The sequence below is a fragment of the Rhinatrema bivittatum genome, chromosome 7, assembly GCF_901001135.1.
Source record: "Rhinatrema bivittatum chromosome 7, aRhiBiv1.1, whole genome shotgun sequence".
NCBI classification, from domain to species: domain Eukaryota; kingdom Metazoa; phylum Chordata; class Amphibia; order Gymnophiona; family Rhinatrematidae; genus Rhinatrema; species Rhinatrema bivittatum.
Window position 1 is genome coordinate 215,429,212 of NC_042621.1, and position 21,040 is coordinate 215,450,251.

The window sequence follows — 21,040 nt, forward strand, 5'->3', positions numbered from 1 at the left end:
TCGCATGGAGACTCTGCGCTCTGTCAAGGCTGCAATACAGCCAGGAGAATTCCTCATGGCGTTAGACCTGTCAGAGGCATACCTGCATATCCCGATCCATCCGGATCATCAGCGCTACCTACGCTTCAAGGTTCTAGGCCACCACTTCCAGTTTCGGGCTCTGCCCTTCGGGTTGGCCACGTCACCACGGACATTCACCAAGGTGGTCGTAGTGGTAGCAGCGGCACTCAGGCGGGAAGGAATTCTGGTCCATCCCTACTTAAGACGACTGGCTGATCAGGGCGAAATCTCGAGAGGAGAGCCTTTGGACAACCGACAGAGTGATCGCCCTTCTGGAAAGCATGGGCTGGGTAATCAACCTCAGCAAGAGCTGCCTACAGCCTTCGCAGTCCCTGGAATACCTGGGAGTACAGTTCGACACCCGGGCGGACACAGTCAGTCTCACTTCCAAGAGAAAGTTGAAACTTCAGCAGCGTATCCAGTATTTGATGGGAGCCAGTCGGCCCATAGCCTGGGATTATTTGCAGGTTCTTGGTCTCATGGCATCCACCCTGGAAGTGGTGCCTTGGGCGAGGGCCCATATGAGACCTTTACAACACTCCCTGCTCTCTCGCTGGAGCCCCCGTCTACGGAACTATTCCACGCACCTGCATCTGCCAGCCAGAGTGCGGACCCAGATGCGGTGGTGGTTGCAGTCCAACCACATGAGCAGGGGGTCGAAGATGTCCTCACCCATGTGGACTTTGCTCACCACAGAAGCCAGCCTGAGCGGCTGGGGAGCACACTGTGAAGAACTCACCGCACAAGGGCGGTGGAACAGAGAAGAGTCAGCGTGGAACATCAACCGTCTAGAGGCCTGGGCAGTCCGATTGGCATGCCTTCGATTTGCTCACAGACTGAAGAACAGAGCAGTCAGAGTGATGTCCGACAACGCCACCACGGTGGCATACATCAACCGTCAGGGCGGAACCAGAAGCCGACAAGTATCTCTGGAAATCGCCCCACTGATGGCTTGGGCAGAGGCGAATCTTCAGGACATCTCCGCCGTCCACATTGCCGGGAAGGGCAATACCACAGCAGACTTCCTCAGCAGAGAAAGCCTAAATCCGGGAGAGTGGCAGCTGTCACCCACAGCCTTCCAGATGATTGTGGATCACTGGGGGATTCCGGACATGGATTTACTGGCGGACAAGTCCAATGCTCAAGTACCCAGATACTTCAGCCGCAAGCGCGACCCGTTTTCACACGGAATCGATGCCCTGGTCCAGCCCTGGCCTCCAGGGACTCTGCTATACGCCTTTCCTCCGTGGCCTCTGCTGGGCGCCATCATCCACAAGATTCAGAAACACCGGGGCCTAGTTCTTCTAGTGGCACCAGACTGGCCAAGAAGACCCTGGTACGCAGACATGAGAAGACTACTGGCAGGGGAGCCTCTTCCCCTGCCTCCTCTCCGGGACCTTCTACGTCAAGGTCCCATCCTCCACGAGGATCCAGCTCAATTCTCTCTTACGGTCTGGCCATTGAGAGGGCTAGACTGAAGAAAAGAGGTTACTCGGAGCCCGTGATTGATACACTCCTCCGAGCTCGTAGGTTTTCCACGTCCCTCACCTATGTAAGGATCTGGAGAGTATTTGAAGCATGGTGCGACACTCATGGCACCAATCCACATGTGACTACAATCCCTATTGTGTTGGATTTCCTGCAGGATGGACTTCAGAAGGGTCTCTCCCTCAGTTCCATCAAAGTCCAGGTGGCTGCGCTGTCTTGCTATGGTCCCAGGAGGGATGGCAAGACCATCGCCAAGCACCCAGATGTTTCTCGCTTCCTGCAAGGAGTCAAGCATATTCGTTCGCCACTGAAGTGGCCTGTGCCTTTGTGGAACCTCAACCTTGTTTTGGATTTCCTCGCGGGATCCACCTTCAGACCCCTTCGGGGCCTGTCTCTCCGGTCTCTCACTTTGAAGATGGTGTTCTTGCTGGCTGTGTGTTCGGCACGCCGCATCTCAGAGCTGCAAGCACTGTCCTGCCGGGATCCTTTTCTGCGAATCACTCCAGAGGCTATCCATCTTCGCACGGTTCCCTCCTTTTTACCTAAAGTGGTTTCACAGTTTCACCTTAATCAGACTATATCCTTGCCTACCACGGCAGGTTTGAAGAAATCTGAAGAAGGGCGTTTATTGCGCCATCTCGACATTGGCAGATTGCTGCCCAGATATCTGGAAGTGACACAGCAACTACGAAAGACAGACCATCTGTTCGTCCTGCACAGCGGGAAGAAGCAAGGTGAAGTGGCCTCGCGGCCCACCATCGCCCGCTGGATTAAAGAAGTTATCAGAGCAGCTTACGTAGAAGCCGGGAAGTCTCCGCCTCTACAAGTCGAGGCTCATTCTACCAGAGCACAAGCGGCATCCTGGGCTGAATCCCGGATGCTGTCGCCTGCAGAAATCTGTAAAGCAGCGACGTGGTCCTCCCTCCATACCTTCTCCAGATTCTACCGTCTGGATGTCCAGGCCAGGGAGGACTCAGCATTTGCGAGGGTGGTACTACATGGTCCTCAGGCAGCCTCCCACCCAGGCTGGGAGTAAAGCTTTTGTACATCCCATTCGTTCTGAGTCCATCTGGCTACACGCCAGGAAATGTTGAGATTACTTTCCTGATAATCTCCTTTTCCTTAGTGTAGACAGATGGACTCAGCATCCCGCCCAGCTGCCTGTGTACATGGGTTTCACCGATTCAAGGTAAGCCATGTCTTCTGTTCCATAAGAGTGTACACTCTACCTGGTGTCAACGCCTTCCGGTTGGGAATGCTGGCGGTCTCCAGCTACTATCAATCGGTCAGGGGAATCCTGTTTTCACTTTTCACTGAGCGTCAGTACACATTTCCATAACAGCTTTTGCAAGGAAGATTACTGAGTTGCTACGCTTCCTGTGGGGATATATATACTCCCGTGCTGAAGTCAGATCCGTCTCCAACTGCTAGCACGCGGATACTATCCCATTCGTTCTGAGTCCATCTGTCTACACTAAGGAAAAGGAGATTATCAGGTAAGTAATCTCAACATTCTTCTTCCCTATTATGGAGGCTATTCAAGAATTGATTGATCTTGAATGGGGCATCCCAGAAGCTAATTTTAAGGGGAATAAGCTTTGGAAGGACTGTATTCAATGGATCGGGCTGCAACAGAGCAATTGCCCTTCCGAAAGTGGATGTACTTGTGTGCGCAGGCCTTGAAGCAGTGGCAATGAATTCGCAGATAGCTTCTTTTGCTCCTTGGTGGCTCACTCTTGTTTCAGGAAATTGATGAATTTGGTGTGAATTCTAGGGCAGTGATGGAACTGACAGACACCTTTTTGGCAGATGCGCACTGTGATCTGGTCCGCACTTTAGCAGATACAATCTCAGTCTAATCTTGCGAAATTGCCCTGTAAAGAATCACTCTTGTTTAGAGTGAGCTGGGAAAAAAATGCCCAATCAGGGGGGTGAGTCCCAGGTTCCTCAGTTACCAGAGGATAAGAAGCAGACGCTACACTCCTTCAGCATATGAGAGTCGTGCTAGGGATTTTACACTCTTTTGACCCTGCAGAGGAGCTGCTTTTCAGTGGGTAGGTCTCAGTCCTTTCCTCCCAGGTAGCCCAGAAGGGGCACAGGCTGGGGCAGTGGTGCCCCACCCCGAGCCTTTCAATTCAGATGTGCCACCCTATCCCCGAGAACAGGAATTAGAGGATTGCATGTCTCTTTTTTTTTTTTTTTTTGTTTTTGGTTTTTTTTTATTAGAAGTGAGTCAAGATCACATCATGCCAGTTAGATTTTCAGTTAAGAGTTGGCTACACTCTGGAGTTTTTCATGGTGTGTCCCTGCAACTCTCTGCAGATGAGGCAAGCAGTGGAGTATACGCTGACAAGGCTCTTCAGCCTGCAGGTTAGTGTTACAGTCCTGATGCCAGAAGAAAATATGGGCCGGTATTCCATTTATTTCGTTGTGCCCAAGAATGAGGGCTCCTTTTGCCCCATCCTATTCAACCGTCATTTGCGGGTGACTCATTTTCGCATGGAAGACTTACGCTTAGTGATAATGACAGTGTAGTCAGGGAAGTTTGACATGTCTGGATTTGTCAGAGGTGTACTTTCATATTCCCATTCATCTGGAGCATCAACAGTTTCTGTATTTTGCTGTTTTGGGATGATAGTTTCAAGCACTGCCTTTGTGTTGGCCTCCGCACTCAGATCCATCCAAGTTTATGGTAGTGGTTGCTGCAGTGTAGAGAGAAGATGGCATACTGGTTCACCTGTATTTAGATAATTGGTTGATTTGGACCAAGAGTCTGAAAGAGAGCTTTCCGTTCTCATGCAAGCTGCCTCCTTGCTACAGGAGCTAGGTTGGGTGATGAACTTGACCAAGAACAGTCTATAGCCATCCCAGACACTGGAGTAATTTCAGGGTTCAGTCTGACACAAAGCAAAGCAGGGTGTTCTTGCTGGAGGACCGCATTCAGAAGCTAATGTCACAAGACAGTATGGCATTATCTACAGGTGCTCTAGACGTGGTTCCATAGGCAAGGGCGCATATGCGCCCTCTACAGCACACTCTGCTGGTTCATTGGAGTCCTCAGCCTTAGGACTAATCGATATGGCTTTGCCTACCGGTGGAGATCAGCATGCATCTGCTGTGGTCGTTGCAAGCGAACCATGTAAGGAAAGGGGATTTCCCTACGATAACCAGACTGAGTAGTATACCCGACATATGCGATCCTCCAAGGTTGGGGGGTCTCACTAACAGTAGTTGACAGCACAAATAAGTGTAACCAAAGTTAACTTACTTTTTCTTTCTTTCAGCCCTCTCTGCTCTTCTCCGGAGGCGCCGCGGCTCCCCTGCCTCCCGGGCGTTCGTGTGCTTTCGCTGGCTTGAGCGCCCGTCAATTTGGGTGCTCAAGCCAGCGAAGCGTATGAACGTACGCCGCGGTGCCTCCGGAGAAGAGTAGAGAGGGCTGAAAGAAAGAAAAAGTAAGTTAACTTTGGTTACACTTATTCACAATACTTTACATGTTGAGTCGCTTCGGGAGGAGGGGATTTTAGGTTTTTAGGTTTTCTTTTGGTTAAAGTTGGGATCTACTTCCTGGTACCTGTCATTTCAATTGTCATTTGAAATGACAGGTACCAGCGCACCCAGGATACTGTATAGGCGATGTATAAAGCGCCTATACAGTAAAATGGATTGCGCTTCATGGATGCGGGTTGGACTCGGCTTGCATTTGCAAGCAATTTAAATAGAGTATCGAGCGGTATGTGATCCGAACTGTGCGTGCAGCAAACGAGGGTGCGCCCGGCACTGCCGCACTCTTTCTAACGCATCCTTACTGTATCGGCCTGTTAGGTAGCCAGTTGTGGGGTGGGCGGCAGCAGCAGGAGTTGCGTTTATCTCGAGATCATCTCCTGCTGTTTGTGTGTGCTGTTAAAACCAGGACTGGATCAGTCTTTGGGACCTACCTGGAGTTAAACCAGCAGAGGGACTGTAAAACTGAGCAGTGGGAGCACAAAGATACTTAAGAAAAGGAAGAAATACTGATGACAATATCAATCCCTTTTGTAAGCTCTCTTCAGAATATGTCCTTTTCAGAAAAAAAAAGGGAAGACCCAGATGGGAGACTCCAGAGCAAACCCAAGATGAGCTTTGATTAGGAAGTGGAAGTGGGTTGTGGAAGATCTGCCACAATATATGATCTTGTGATTTAAGCCTCTCTGTCCAAGCTAGCTTCGTAGCTACTTTTTTTTTTAATGTGTTTCTCCCCTTGTCCCAAATACCACTCCAACCTTCACTGCCCAATCGCAATCCCTTGCAAACCTTTTTCCCTGGTTAATATTTAAATTTCCTAGGGAGACTTCCAGGGACAGTTCTGTCACGAGGCAGGGTAAGAAGGGGCGGCCTCAGGCGGAAGAATTTTGAAGTGGCAAAAAGTGCCCCTCCAAAACACCTCTACCACAGCCCCGCCTCACCTTGCTTCCAGAGTCAAACATCGGATTGGGCAGGGATAAACCAAACCCCTGCCCGATCCGCTCAGTGGCAACACACGTCCCTAACTCTAGGCAGCAGGAGTGTCATTTATCCCAACGTCATTGCCTGCTGCTGGGGGCCAGAACTGTGAGACTTGTCTTGCGGCAATGTACAAGATCTACACTAAAAACCATCTGAGATAAGACTTAAGGACCTAAATATGTCTGTCCTAGAGATGTGAAAAGATAAGGAATGGAAATGATACATTCATATGCCTCAAAATTATAGGAAGTAAACCTTCAGAGGAAAGTATGCTCTAGATCAGGAGTTCATGATATGAGGCTCCAGTGGGGTAGACTCAGGAGTAACACCAGAAAATATTTCTTCATAGAGAAGATGATGGATTTCTGGCACAGCCTACCTATGGATTTGGTGGAAACAAAAATTGTAACAGAATTCAAGGAAACATGGGTTAATCACAGAAGTTTCTTAATTATTAATTGGCTGACTGATGTTAGCAAGTAGTGGTAAATGGAATCTCTTCTGAAGAAGGAAGTGATAAGTGGAGTGCCTTAGGGATCAGTTCTGGGAATGGTTTTCTCAATGTCTTTGTGAGTGGAAAGGAATACGACGAGTGAGGTTATCAAATTTGCAGATGATACAAAATTATTCAGAGTAGTTAAATCACAAGCAGACTGTGATACATTGCAGGAGGACCTTGCAAGACTTGAAGATTGGGCATCCAAATGGCAGATGAAATTTAATGTGGACAAGTGCAAGGTGTTGCATATAGGGAAAAATAACCGTTGCTGTAGTTACACGATGTTAGGTTCCATATTAAGAGCTACCACCCAGGAAAAAGATCTAGGCATCATAGCGGATAATACTTTAAAATCGTCGGCTCAGTGTGCTGCAGCAGTCAAAAAAGCAAATAGAATGTTAGGAATTATTAGGAAGGGAATGGTTAATAGAACGGAAAATGTCATAATGCCTCTATATCGCTCCATGGTGAGACCACACCTTGAATACTGTGTACAATTCTGCTCGCCGCATCTCAAAAAAGATATAGTTGCGATGGAGAAGGTACAGAGAAGGGCAACCAAAATGATAAAGGGGATGGAACAGCTTCCCTATGAGGAAAGGCTGAAGAGGTTAGGGCTGTTCAGCTTGGAGAAGAGACGGCTGAGGGGGGATATGATAGTGGTCTTTAAGATCATGAGAGGTCTTGAACGAGTAGATGTGACTCGGTTATTTTCACTTTCGAATAGTAGAAGGACTAGGGGGCATTCCATGAAGTTAGCAAGTAGCACATTTAAGACTTAATCGGAGAAAATTATTTTTCACTCAACGCACAATAAAGCTCTGGAATTTGTTGCTAGAGGATGTGGTTAGTGCAGTTAGTGTAGCTGGGTTCAAAAAAGGTTTGGATAAGTTCTTGGAGGAGAAGTCCATTAATGGCTATTAATCAATTTTACTTAGGGAATAGCCACTGCTATTAATTGCATCAGTAGCATGGGATCTTCTTAGTGTTTGGGTAATTGCCAGGTTCTTGTGGCCTGGTTTTGGCCTCTGTTGGAAACAGGATGCTGGGCTTGATGGACCTTTGTTCTGACCCAGCATGGCAATTTCTTATGTTCTTAGTGATATTGTAGAGGAATTAGAAGGTAAAATTTGGCTTTTTGCAGATGATACTAAGATCTGTAACAGAGTGGACACACCTGAAGAGTAGAGAGAATGAGAAGTGACTTAGAAAAAATGAAGTGGTCAAAGTTTTGGCAGTTGGAATTCAATGCCAAGAAGTGTAGAGTCATGCATTTGTGGTACGCAATCTGAAGGAGTTGTATGTGTTGGGCAAAAGGCTGATGTGCACAAACTGGGAGTGATTAGTATCTGATCTGAAAGTGGCAAAGCAGTGTGACAAAGTCGGTAGTGGCTAAAGCCAGAGGAATGCTGGGCCGCATTGAAAGAGGCATAACCAGAAGGAAAAGGAGGTGATAGTGCAACTGTGCAGATCATTGATGAGGCCTCACCTAAAGTATTGTGTTCTGGAGAACTCAGTTCAAAGAGAATAAGGACGAAATGAAAGTGGTCCAGAGAAAGGAGCCCAAAATGGTGTGGGGTCTGTGTAGAAAGCGATATAAGATGAAACTTGAAGGACTTTAATATGTATATTCTGGAAAAGAGAAGAGACAGGAGAGAGATAGATCTTCAAATGTCCAAAAGGAATTAATGATGTGCAAAACTCAAATCTCTTCCAATGGAAAGGAAGCTGCAGAGCTAGGAGTCATAATATGAAACTCCAAGGGGGAAGACTCAAGAATAATAATGGAAAATATTTCTTCAGGGAAAAGTTGGTAGATGCATGTAATGCCCTCCCAGAAGAAGAGGTAGTGAAGGCAAGAGAGGTAATGGAATTCAGAAGGGCAAGGGACAAATACACAGGATCCCTGCTTGCTAGACAATGGAAATAAACAAATGGGGTAACTACTAATACCCCTAAAATTTACATATCTGCTTGGTGGTAACCTGCATAGAGTGGCAGTTACTACTATTTATTAACAGAAGGTTTGGGGATAGCCTGCAAGGGGAGCGGCAGTTGCTTCTACCCTTCAAAAAAATAAAATAAAATTTATGGGCAGACTGGATAGACCATTTTGATCTTTATCTGCCGTCAATCAGTATGTTACTATATAAGTGAGGTGAAAGCCAGCGATAAACCAGAATCTATGGTACTGCACCAGGAATGAAGTTGGGCAGGCTAGGTGGGCCTTATGGTCCTTATCTGCCATCATGTTCTCTGTCTCAAGAAATAAAGAATCAGTAGAAACAAACCAGCAAGTTGATATTTTGAGGAATGTAGCTAGCTAGTACTGCTGTTTTAGTATTGTCAAGAATATGAGGTTGGGGGACTGGAGAGACCGGTGCCTTCCCAGAGTGGTCAGCTCAGGCGAACCTCCGGAGCAGCAACTGGGGAGTGGTCGGATCCCGACGTCATCAGAGCGAGACAGGAAGGCCTTAAAATCGGCCTTACTGCAGCGCGCAGCTGCCACCGGCACGTCGCCTAAGCCGTGCGTGCCAAAGGGGCGTGCGACTTTGTCCCAAAAATAACATCTGATTTGGAGCACGGCTCCTCCACTCCCCAGAAGTAAGTGACCATCTCTCGTCTCCTTTTTATTTGCAAAACTGATTGGTCAATGGGGAAGAAGAGGAAAGGAACTTGTGAGAGTGTACCCATCAATCCCCACAGCACCTCCTCTCTCGATGTCCCAACAGTCCATTGTCGGTTTTTTGCAACCTGATACCAGCACACCATTAGGGGAAAATGGAATATTTAGAGGGGTACCCTTACCCTCTACTTCAGGGAATTCCAGCCCCCAAAGTCCATACTCCACCAATTTTGGACTCTCTTAAATGCAGGATTGCAAGTGAACCCGGGACAAATTAGTAGTATCACAGTGGGTCCATCTTTGATGGGGGATTCTGCAGATACAAGATCCTAGGCGCCATAGGTGGATATTAACCCTGTGGTTATGATTCCGTCAGAGTATTCCAACTTTGCCTGAGATCCCAAGACAGATCACTTTGGAAACACTTTGGACAGCAATCAAAAGTTTAGAAATTTCCCTTGGTTTGAAAATTGAGGGTATTTCAAAAGATGTAAAAACATTGCAACCTATGGTGTTAGAGTATGATGCTAAAATTAAAAGTAATACAGAATCTATTAAGATTGAAAACAATTTGAAAAAGTATGATGTGGCTTTGATAAAGGGTATGGAGGTTAACAACCGTAGGTTGGAGTCTTTGGAAAATAACCCAGAGGCTAAATCTGAGGATTCTGAATTTTCCAAAATCCTTAACAAAGACTCCTATTGAAATGATTAGGGAGTTTTATATAGAGGTGTTAAAAAATTTCACAAGATGTTATACCTCCGATAACTAAAGCTTATTATATTCCTGTTAAAGCAGCAGAACATCAGGATAATATTCCTATACAAACAGCTCCATTGGAAAATTTGACAGAATTTTTGCAGGAATCTCAAGATGAGATAGTGGGTAAAGCAACCTTAATAGTGGTGTTTGCCTTAGAGCATGATAAGATATGGACCATGAATATGTTTTTTCGGTCACCCGAGAAAATGTTTTACGGTCAGAAATTGGCTTTATTTCCTGATTTAGCTAAAACCTCTCAAATTAGAAGAAAAAATTTTTTATTAATGAGATGAGTGGTAAATATTGGAGCAATATTTCAATTACAATTTCCATGCAAATGCTTAATAAGAATAGGAACTATAAAGTATTTGTTTTTTGACCCTGAACAGCTGGAAAAGTTTTTGCAGAATAGAGAAATCCTCTCAATTATTTCCTCTTAGTTCAAGTGTTGAAGAACGAGAAATATAAACGGATATTTAGATAAATTGCTGGTAATTTCTTGAGTTTATTGCATTGATTAACAGTCCTAATAGAGGTCTCATAATGAACAGATTGCTTATATGATATGTTTTACTTATTTTCTGTTTAAATATATTGTTCAAATATTGCTAGGATGTCAAATTTTGTTTGGCTAAATATGAAAAGTTGAAAAAAAAAATGAGGTTGGAAAGCAAAAGGTTATTTTGATTTTTGAAGTAGCAGTTTTTTTCCTGTATATTTTCAAAGCTGTTTAGCCTGAATATAGGGCTCTTAGAATTACACAGTGTAAATGTGTTGACAAGGCTTTCGGTTTCAATTAGTTCATCAGAGGCTGAATTAACAATTGTATATTTGCTCAGTATTCTTGGGTACAGTATGTTTTGCAACCTAAGTTATTGATGACAAATGTACTAAATGGCAAAAAGAAATAGGGCTTTCACTGCCCATGATGCTTGACGTTCAAAAAATTGATTTGTATTGTGCTTACTGGTAAAATAGAAAATTTTAATATTAGCCTTTAGAGCTAATGCAGGAAAATTATGGGATTATGTTCTCCCTGCTTTGTTTCCTGCATGAGCTGTAACACACCACATTCTCAAAGTAAACTGAGAGAGCTTAGAATTATTGTCAGCATCTTGCTGCTCTCAAAAGAAAAACTGAATTGTGTAATGTCAGCACGATTGCGAAAGGCTGATGGGTGGTGGAAAAGTTCACTTTAGAGGAGGAGAAGAGGATCCATGAGAACCTGGATCTCACTGCACTAGCACACAATATTAGCATTTATGTGGGGTTGTTGCGGGGGGTGGAGAAGAGGTCATCTTTCCCTCTTGTGCCCTTTACTGGCATTTTGAGATCTCTCTCATTACTTTCCCAGAAGGTCATACCTGAGTGACCCCAGGGCTGGAAGGGTACCATCTCCAATGTAGTCTCTCAGTTTTGTATGGATAAGCAAACTAGATAGGCCGCATGGTCTCTTTCTGCTGTCTTGTTTCTAATGCCACAGTTAGGCCTTTAAAATAGGAGCTGTCAGTGTAGTAGGAGCAGCAGCCATTTCCTCTCTGTCTCTGGGCCTGAATGTACTATCTCTGATATGCTGAGACTTGCAAGGCTCCATTTGGAGAGCAAACTTGGTCCCCCTCACCACAACACGGAGCATTGCAGCCTTGAGCCATAGGGCCAGCTCAAAAATATTTTATTTGTGAAATGAAAATATTAAATTGAATTTGTCAAGTATTGTTTTTGTGCATATTGTGTAAATTTATGCAAACATTTATTAATTTGCCACAGATAACGTGGAACTTTGAAAACTGTGCTGCAGAAAAATAGTGGTTTAGGATTTAAAATTTCTTTTTAACAGCTGTGAACTACTTTCTCTTTATTTAGGGAGTAACAATTCCCAGTCAAAGGCGATATGTGTTTTACTATAGCTATCTGTTGAAGAAGAATCTGGATTATAGACCAGTGGCACTGCTGTTCCATAAGATGATGTTTGAAACAATTCCAATGTTCAGTGGTGGAACATGTAGTAAGTACTGCTTCTTGTCTTCATGTTTACTTATCCTTGCAAAGTTTGTTTTGGGGGTTGTTTTATTCCATGCCCTTCCCATTAAGCTCCCATCAAAGAATCTGAAACGCTGCTACCAGTTTTTTCAGTTTGTTCCCATATCCCTTCCCTATAGATACCTCACGGTTGTTGTAACATCAAGTGCAGGATGCTGGTTTCTAAGAGCAACTTCCCAGACTTAACTGGAAATGAGGCCAGGTCTTTGGCATGCACTGGCCTCATGGGCTGGCTCCCAGCAAGTGATTCCATATCGTATTTCCATATAATTCATTTTATAGTATAACTATTTATGATATGTTATACTTGAAGTCATGCTTCATAATGTAAGCATGGAAATCTCAGGCAGTGATTGACTTTGAGTTTGTATGCCTAACTGTAGAATCTCTTCTTTAATCTTAATGCAGTTTAGATCTTTAGAAAATCTTCATGAATATATTTCATAATTGCAAAAGTGATATTGTTGGGATGCATTGCGTCTTGTTGAAGGTAGTGGATTTGTTTTAATATACAATATATATCATCTCGTGTGTGACGTTCTATATTAATACATTTCAGCCATTTGTAATCTGAAAGTTCTAAGCTCTTACTGCTATATTTATTTTGTTCAGAAAATGACTCTAAGCACTCAGTTTAATAACTTACTGTAATAATTATGAAGTAAAATTCTTACACAGTGTGGAAAGCCAACTTGTGTTAACAAGGTCACAGGATGAGAGAAATCAATGACAATCCACCCTTGGCCTAGACCTACAGGTGGCGTTTTTCAGAACAGCATAAAATAGAATGGAATTAATTTTAAAAAGAAAAAACATGATTATTGCTCTTTGCTGTCTGGCTGTGAAGTGACTCAGTGAATTATAATGCTGCCTTTTGCCATGTTATCATTGTAATGTATGTATTTTTTTTTATTGTAATACAAGGCTTTTCTTAAGTATTGGTTTTACTAAAATAGGTAATGGGGCTTGGTGTGTGTTATATATCAAAGGTGTAGGCAGCTCCTGTCCTCAAGTGCCGCAAACAGGTTTGGTTTTCAGGATATTCACAATGAATATACATGATATGTTTGCATGCACTGCCTCCATTGTATGCAAATATATCTCATGCATATTAATTGTGCATATCCGCAAAATTAGACCGCTATGTGGCACTTGAGGATTGGAGCTGCTTCTGTAGTGCATGGCAGTGAAATTTAAAGCATAATATATTCTTGTTAGAAAAATTAAATTTCAGCAGGTAGAAGGATAACCTATCCTCCTCCACTCTAATATCTTTTTTTCAATGATGGTTCTATTAAAATAAAAAGGCATATGTTTATTTTAGTTAGTTTTAATTTGCATGCCACACTGCTTAGACATGTAGTACAAAGCAAAATCTTCACATATTTTTACTAAGATGTGTTGCATTTTAGTACATCGTTTCATATCTAATGTGGCATTAATTTATAGCATTATGTCATTCCTTAGTTAAAAATTAACTTTGTCTTAATGTAGCTAAAATGGGTGAAAACTGCAACTGTTTGTTTTTGGTTTGTTTTTTTTTAAAGAATATTTATGAAGGTTCTGGCCTTTGTGGTTTTTCATTGCTTTTTTGTACTGATGTAGAAGTTCTCCTCCCTTCCTGTTCACCATTGTGTCACTGCTTTGGTTTTATACATCTGCTGAAAATTGTTCAGAAACCCAGTAGTGAACAAAATTACTGCTCAAGCTAATAATTAGAATGGGCAAAATGGAACATTTTCTATCTATTTTAAAAGTTTCCTTAGTAATGCATTTTTATGTTGGTTCTCTAAGTGGAATGAGGTTGGGTGGCAAAAGTTAAACCTGTCTGCTGTTTCATGTAGTACTTTAACTGTTCTAGCTCAAGTCCTTTCTTATATAGATTTTCTTTGTCTACTTTTTTTTTTTAATTTGTCATTTGTTTTGTAGCACTTCATGTTGTGATTTAAAACTTAATGCATAATTTCTCTGCAAGTTTATTTTATTTATTTATTTTTTTTTTAACAGCAGCAAAAACGTACCTGGGATTTATGTTGGGATCATTCACTTCCAAATGGATTTTTTAGTACTAAATTTGAATAGGGCTAAATGCATGGGCATTATCTTTGCATTGTAGTTCCTTAGGAACGGTTTGCAAAATCCAGGCATCCTAGTAGGTGGTTGGAAAACTCTCTTTGACATGGAAATAATGCTCATTGCTGACTGTGGCACAAGAGGTGTCTGTGGTTTTGATGCTGAGTAACTTGCCTTGCAACTTCCAGTTTCCTTGTTGCGGGAAGGTTGACAGCATTATATATATATATGCTGCGCTTCTGATAGACCATGTTCTTAGAGCTATAGGTTGGTGTCCAGCTGAGCCAGTCACTGTAGTATATTAGTTTGGGGATCATGAAGTCTCATATCAACAGCAGTATCAATTTGAAAAGCAAGAAATTGTAGTCCAGTGTTTTTACAGATCCAGCTTGCTAGTCTCAGCTACTTACTTTTCTATGGTTGGCATAACAAATCTTAACTGCTAGTGCATCTTCTAATCTTCAAGTAAATCCTGCAGCAGGCAGAATAAAATTACTGACAATTGCCAAGAATTATAATGTTGAACATTTTAATTAGTTGTACATTTACTGTAAATTTTGATTAAGAATGACCTTTGTGCTCCATAGCTGACCTAGATTTTTTTTTGTCGGTTAAAAGCACTTCCTGTACATTGACGTTGTTCTGTTGAACATGCAGATCCCCAGTTTGTGGTCTACCAACTAAAAGTGAAGATTTACACCTCTCCTATGGGACCCACAAGACGTGAAGACAAATATATGTACTTTGAGTTCCCTCAGCCATTGCCAGTGTGTGGTGATATCAAAGTGGAATTCTTCCACAAACAGAACAAGATGATGAAAAAGGTTTGCTCTTTGTTTTAATCATATTTTTAAGTTTCCTTTTCTTTTGGTGGTTTACTGGTTTACAGATCTCACAAGTTTTCCCACTGGTTGTCATAAGAATGAAATATTTGTCATGCTTATTCTTATCAAGTAAATTAATTTTATTTTAAAACTAAATTGATGCCTTAATTTTTTTAAGACCATGTTTTGTTTTGAGAATAGTTTATAACTGGAATCTGCAAGCTTCAGCCTGCAGGCCAAATCTGGTCTGCTGAGCACACTTTTCTGACCCACCTACCTTCCCAGAAAAAGACATCCGGTATTGTATGGACCTATGAGAAATCATCCTTCTGTGATCTGCAAATCCTGTTGTTCCATCCCATCCCTTGTCTCATCCACCCTTACAGCTGCCATCTCCCTAATTCACCAGGAAGAAGTGGCTGCAGCACCAGGTGGCATTTCTTTGCAGTGCATCTTTGGAGGGAGACCGCCAAGGCCTAGACAACATTGCAGGGCACCTCACATGGTCCATAGAGGGGAGGCAACATAGCTGAATTCCATTTTTCAGCAGCTCCTAGATGTGTGTGTGCTGTACAGATAGACTCCCTCCTGTCCTGCACAAGAAAGCAAAGGTGTTGTGTGGACCAAGCTTCTTTCTCCCCCAGACAAGAGAGCAAGCTGTCCCGTAAATCCAATTCTACCCCCTCCCCCCCCCACAAGAGGAGGTAAATTTAGAGGATTAACAGGAATGCTTTCACCTGTCTTTCTTGAAGTTAGTACAGGATAACATGGGAAGAGCAGAGAGATAAACACATACAGCATTGGGTGCATGCATCAGTCTCTGCTGTGAAGGAGGGGATAGAGCTGAGGGAAGTAGAGAGCAAGCATGCAGACCTGCCAAGGTTGCCAGATTCAGCAGCCCAGGCCCCTGGCTAGTGGCATGATTCTTGTTCTTTTCTTCCCCCACATTGCTTTGCAGCCCCTATCTGCACAACTCTCCACAAACCATGCTGTGCAGGATCAGGGAAATAGAACTGGCAGAGACAAACAGACCAATTCAGTAAAATGCGCAGAGAGCCGGCGATCCAAGGTTAGCGCCCTGCTTTCCCGACGCGCGCCTAGGCCATTCTCCTGGGCGCGCGATTCTCTATGCAAATGAGGACCCGCGGTAAAAAGGAGGCACTAGGGACACTAGCGCGTCCCTAGCGCCTCCTTATTGGCAGAAGCAGCGGCTGTCAGCGGGTTTGACAACCAGTGCTTAATTTTACCAGGTTGTCGAACCCGCAGACAGCCATGGGTTCGGAAAACGGATGCTGGCAAAATTGAGCATCCGTCTTCCAACCTGTGGGCAGATTTATTTTTTTTTAAGATATTTTTTTTATTATTTTTGGGGCTTCAGACTTAATATCACTATGAGATTAAGTTGGAGGGTGTACAGAAAACCAGCCGAAATTAACTCCTTCCTTTGGGCAGGCATTAATTTCTGAGAGTAAAATGTGCGGCTTGGCTGCACATTTTACTTTCTGTATCGCACGGGACTAACTAGGCTCATCAACATGCATTTGCATGTTGAGGGCGCTGTTAGTTTCAGGGAGGTTGGACGCATGTTTTCCACACACTATTACCCCTTACTGTATAAGGGGTAATAGCGCATGGAAAACGCACGTTCAAACCGGGAGCTAACAGTGCACTCAGCTGAACGCACCCTACTGAATCGGCCTGAAAGTTAGCAAACAAACTTGAGGGGAGGGACAAGTGCTGAAGCAGAAGTTTCCAAGTAAATACGTGTTTTCCGTCGATAAGCAGGCTGAATTAGCCATGATAAGTGGGTGATGTCATCCAGTGACATTGAATGGACTTGTCTCTCCTAGCTAGTAGAACTTTAAGCTCTACTGAGCATATTCAGGAATTCCTGTGTGGGTGTTGCCTCATGAGCCGCCTATCATTTTTTTTATCCTTGCACAGCACAGGCATGTACTCAATCTCTCCAGTGTTTTTGCAAAGAATTCTGCAAGTTTTCTTTAAAATATCTTTTCAGTTGCCTCACTTTTTCTGCAGCACACACAACAGGACTTTTCAGTGCTGTATTAAAAAAAGAGAAATTCAAGATGTCCGGAAAGAAAAAGCCCCCCGTGAGCGGTTTCAAAAGCTGTGTTTGAGATAAAATAATGTCCCTGACAGACGGATATAAGCTTTGTTACTGATGTCTGGGTCCGGACCACAACCAAATGAATTGTTTCGCTTGCAGATGGATGTCCCTGCATACTCAACATTTCAGGGCATAAAAAATGGAGGAAGTACGTAAGCCTCAGAAACTACAGTAGATCCTCTTCCATCAGTGCATCATTGTCTGCCTTTATGGGTCATGAGTTGAGCAAGAGCCCCTCAAATCTCCCGCTTCCATACAATAGACTGGAGCCTCGGGGGTCAAGTAGCGCAGACCGCCCTGTATTGAAGAAGCGGCATCAGTCTGCAGGACCGTCTGAGCAACCAGCAAAGAAGCATAAGTCAAAATGTGGTACATCAATACCATCTGCATGGTGCATTGGTCCCGAGGCATGGTGCTTCAGTCCCGCCAATGCATGGCTCCTCAGTGTACAAGACACGGATATACAGCATCGGGGTGCAATACATGCAAGTAGTTCTCATGCTTTCGCATGCATCAGTGACGCACTTCCACTCTGCACCAGCTTCATTGACGCAACAAGACTCTACACATTCAAAGCAAGGCTCATGGCATTCAAAGTCAATTTTATCAAAGGCTTTGAAATACCCAGCGCCTTCTCAGCATTTGTCCCCTACTCTTTCACAGCTTTGAGCTTTGGACCCAACATCATGATGCAGAATTATCAACACAATTATATGCTGTTAGGCCAGGATCAGGTGCAGGAGGAGATATTGCCGCTACCTCCTCCCATCACTAGAGTCCTTACCACATCAAGACTTAAGGCACAGGAGTTATGTCTTGAAACACTAAACCTTAGATGTTCGCTAATGCCATTTGATTTGAACTGGCCTCCTATTCAGGAACAAGAACCTATACTTGTCTCCAGTGAAGATATCCCACTACCTACGCCAGTACAGAGGACACAGCAATCATTCAACCAAATAGCGGGCTTGGAGAATTTTTATTTATTTTTTTTATCTCTTTGACCAAGGAGACAGAAGATACCATCCATGCACTTATCTCCAATATTGCTTCAACAAACCTGTAGCAGGGATTCCCAGTTTCGCCTGTGAGGGGCAACATATCAGAGCCTCTGCTAAGAGGATTTTATCATCCTGTTCGACTGCAGCTGAGTCAAGCCATTCAGAGATTGTAGGTCAGGGCTACTCCCTTCAGAGACAACTGAAGGAAAATCCCATATTCACTGTCTTAACCATTGGGGTCCTAGGTTAGCATTTCTGTGCCTTTGGATCTGAAGAAGGCTCAACAGGTATACTTTCTGACCCGTTTCCAGACCTCCCAGGACATACTTCTCCTCAAGAAGACTGCCAAGATTTTAGAAAAATTGGGAAAAGCACTCTAAGTTAATGTACACAAGGATAAAAAACCCTGGGTGGAGGTCTTTGGACTTCTTCAACTTCTGGATGCTCCATTGGAACCAGCGACTCTGCCAGTTCACATTATCATCAGTCAGCTACAGATGAGAATGTGGGAAAACACCATTTCTCAAGTTCCTACAACAAGAAAGTTAGATCTAAATGAAGAAATCACGTGGATTTGGTCTAGTCCTATTATCTCATCATTTGGTCATTGTGGAGTCCACCCTGAAAAATGCAAAGAAGACAAATTTATTGAAACTCACCTTCAGGCAAGAATCCCAGGTTACTAGATAACTTTGGCAAGAAGGTATTTCAGAGCTCAATGCTGACTGCTCAAATCTCTGTTCACCAGTTTTATATAGTTCAGTACCTATACAATTGCATATAAAAGTTGAAGCATTTCCTCCCACCTTCAACCTGAGGACAGAAATTACTATCCTTTGCTGCTGCTAGATGCAGATGAGTGTATATGACATCTTAGCTCAGTCTGACTCCTTTAATGCTATCTCATGTACCTTGAAAGCCTCAATTAGAGCTTGACATGGCATGGTTAAGAATCAGCAATATTCGCAATGATATCCATGAAAGCTAAGAGAAATGTCAGACAAATAAAAGAACAAAATGTATCAGTCCATTCTCTCTTGATGGCACCCAAGCAGCCATCCTCATTGAGATGTTCCTTCTCTTATAAGAGGTCGCATTGCCAAAGACACCCATTAAAGTCTTTTCAGATATACCGGCTCCCATCTCTTCTGGCTCAGCAGCAGCAGCTTCTGGCTCGTGCTCCTTAGTAAGAGCACTTCCAGCATAAGGCACAGACCCAAACCAAGCCAGGGTCCAATTTTTGACTCTCTATCTCTGCTCTACAGTAGACCTCTCCAGTTAGGGGGAGAATCCAAGCCTTCCTGGAAGAGTAGTGCCAAATTACCAAGGTCCAGTTAGTGTAGGAGTGATGTGATCATGTTTTTTGGATCCGGTGAGTATTCTTGCAGTTGCGTTTTGTAGGATTTGGAGTGGTCGGATGGTGGTAAGGGGTAAATTGAATAGTAGGGAGTTGCAGTAATCCAGGTTGGAGAAGATGAGTAGTTGAAGGACTGATCTGAAGTCATTGGGGGAGAGGAAAGGTTTTAATTGACGTAGTGCTAGACGTTTGTGATATCCATCTTTGATTTTAGTTGTGATGTGGTTCTTGAAGGAAAGTTCTTTGTCAATTATGACTCCAAGGTTGCGTGCATGATTGACCGGAGAGAGAGCCACTTTTTAGTTCATTAGGTTTAGTGGTGGTAGTTGAGGGGTGTTTTTTTCTATCGGGTATTATTATTTCAGTATTATCGAAGTTTAGTATGAGTTTCATGTTGGTAGCTGTTTTATTTTGTTTAGGTAAGTGGCTTTTTTTTATTGTAGGTTTCTTCCAATGAGTTGTTTATTGGGATTAATATTTGAATGTTATCTGCACATATGAAGTGGGTCAGATAAGGTTTGAGAGGAAGTGGCATATCGGAAGCAGGTAAATGTTGAAGAGTGTCGCTGATAGAGCGGAGCCTTGGGGGACTCCGGTGTCTAAGTTTATTTTTTTGAAAGGGTGTCATTGATCCATACTTGGTAGATTCTTTGTGATAGATATGATGTGAACCATTGTAGGGTTTTTTCTTTTGCACCAATTTCTGATAGTCATTCAATCATGATAGAGTGGTTTACCGTGTCAAAGGCTGCTGATAGGTCGAGTAGGACTAGAACAGGAGTCGGGAACCAATGGCTCGCGAGCCAGATGTGGCTCTTTTGATGGCTGCATCTGGCTCGCAGACAAATCTTTAATAAAAAAAAGTAAAAATCTAACAAACCCCCCCACCCTCCTGACGCCCCCCAAGACCTCCAAAATTAATTTACTACAACCCCCCACCCTCCTGACCCCCCCAAGACCTGCCAAAAGTCCCTGGTGGTCCAGCGGGGGTCCAGGAGCGATCTGGACTTGGGCTGTCGGCTGGCAGTAGTCAAAATGGCGCAGACGGCCCTTTGCCCTCACTATGTCACTGGGGTCGACCAATGGCGACGGTAGCCCCTGTGACATAGTAAGGGCAAAGGGCCATCAGCTGCCAGTAATCAAAATGACGTCGATGGCCCTTTGCCCTTACTATGTCACAGGGGCTACCGCTGCCATTGATCGACCCCAGTGACATAGTGAGGGCAAAGGGCCGTCGGCGCCATTTTGACTATTGGCAGCCGACAGTCCAAGTCCAGGAGATCGCTCCCGGACTGCTCCTTGGACCACCAGGGACTTTTGGCAGGTCTTGGGGGGGTCAGGAAGGTGGGGGATTGTAGTAAATTAATTTTGGAGGTATTGGGGGGCATCAGGAGGGTGGGGGGTTTTGTTAGATTTTTACTTTTTTATTAGATTTGTCTGCGAGCCCTGGACCACCAGGGACTTTTGGCAGGTCTTGGGGGGGGGGGGGGGGGGTCAGGAGGGTGGGGGGTTGTAGTAAATTAATTTGGTAGGTCTTGTATGGTTCTCACGGAATTACATTTTAAAATATGTGGCGTTCATTGCTCTCTCAGCCAAAAACGTTCCCGACCCCTGGACTAGAAGGTAGCTTTGTCCATTTTCGAAACCTTTGAGTATGGTGTCGTTTAATGATAGCAGTAGTGTCTCTGTGTTCATTTGT

At 43.8% G+C, this 21,040-nt stretch overlaps 1 protein-coding gene across 1 annotated transcript in view; it reads left to right on the forward strand.

Moving 5' to 3' along the window:
• PTEN (phosphatase and tensin homolog) overlaps positions 1–21,040 on the forward strand; it is a 251,174-nt gene that overhangs the window by 205,557 nt on the left and 24,577 nt on the right. Inside the window, exons 6-7 of the mRNA XM_029609813.1 lie at positions 11,782–11,923; positions 14,689–14,855. Of these exons, the coding sequence (XP_029465673.1) occupies positions 11,782–11,923; positions 14,689–14,855 (309 nt within the window). The remainder of the gene's footprint in view (positions 1–11,781; positions 11,924–14,688; positions 14,856–21,040) is intronic.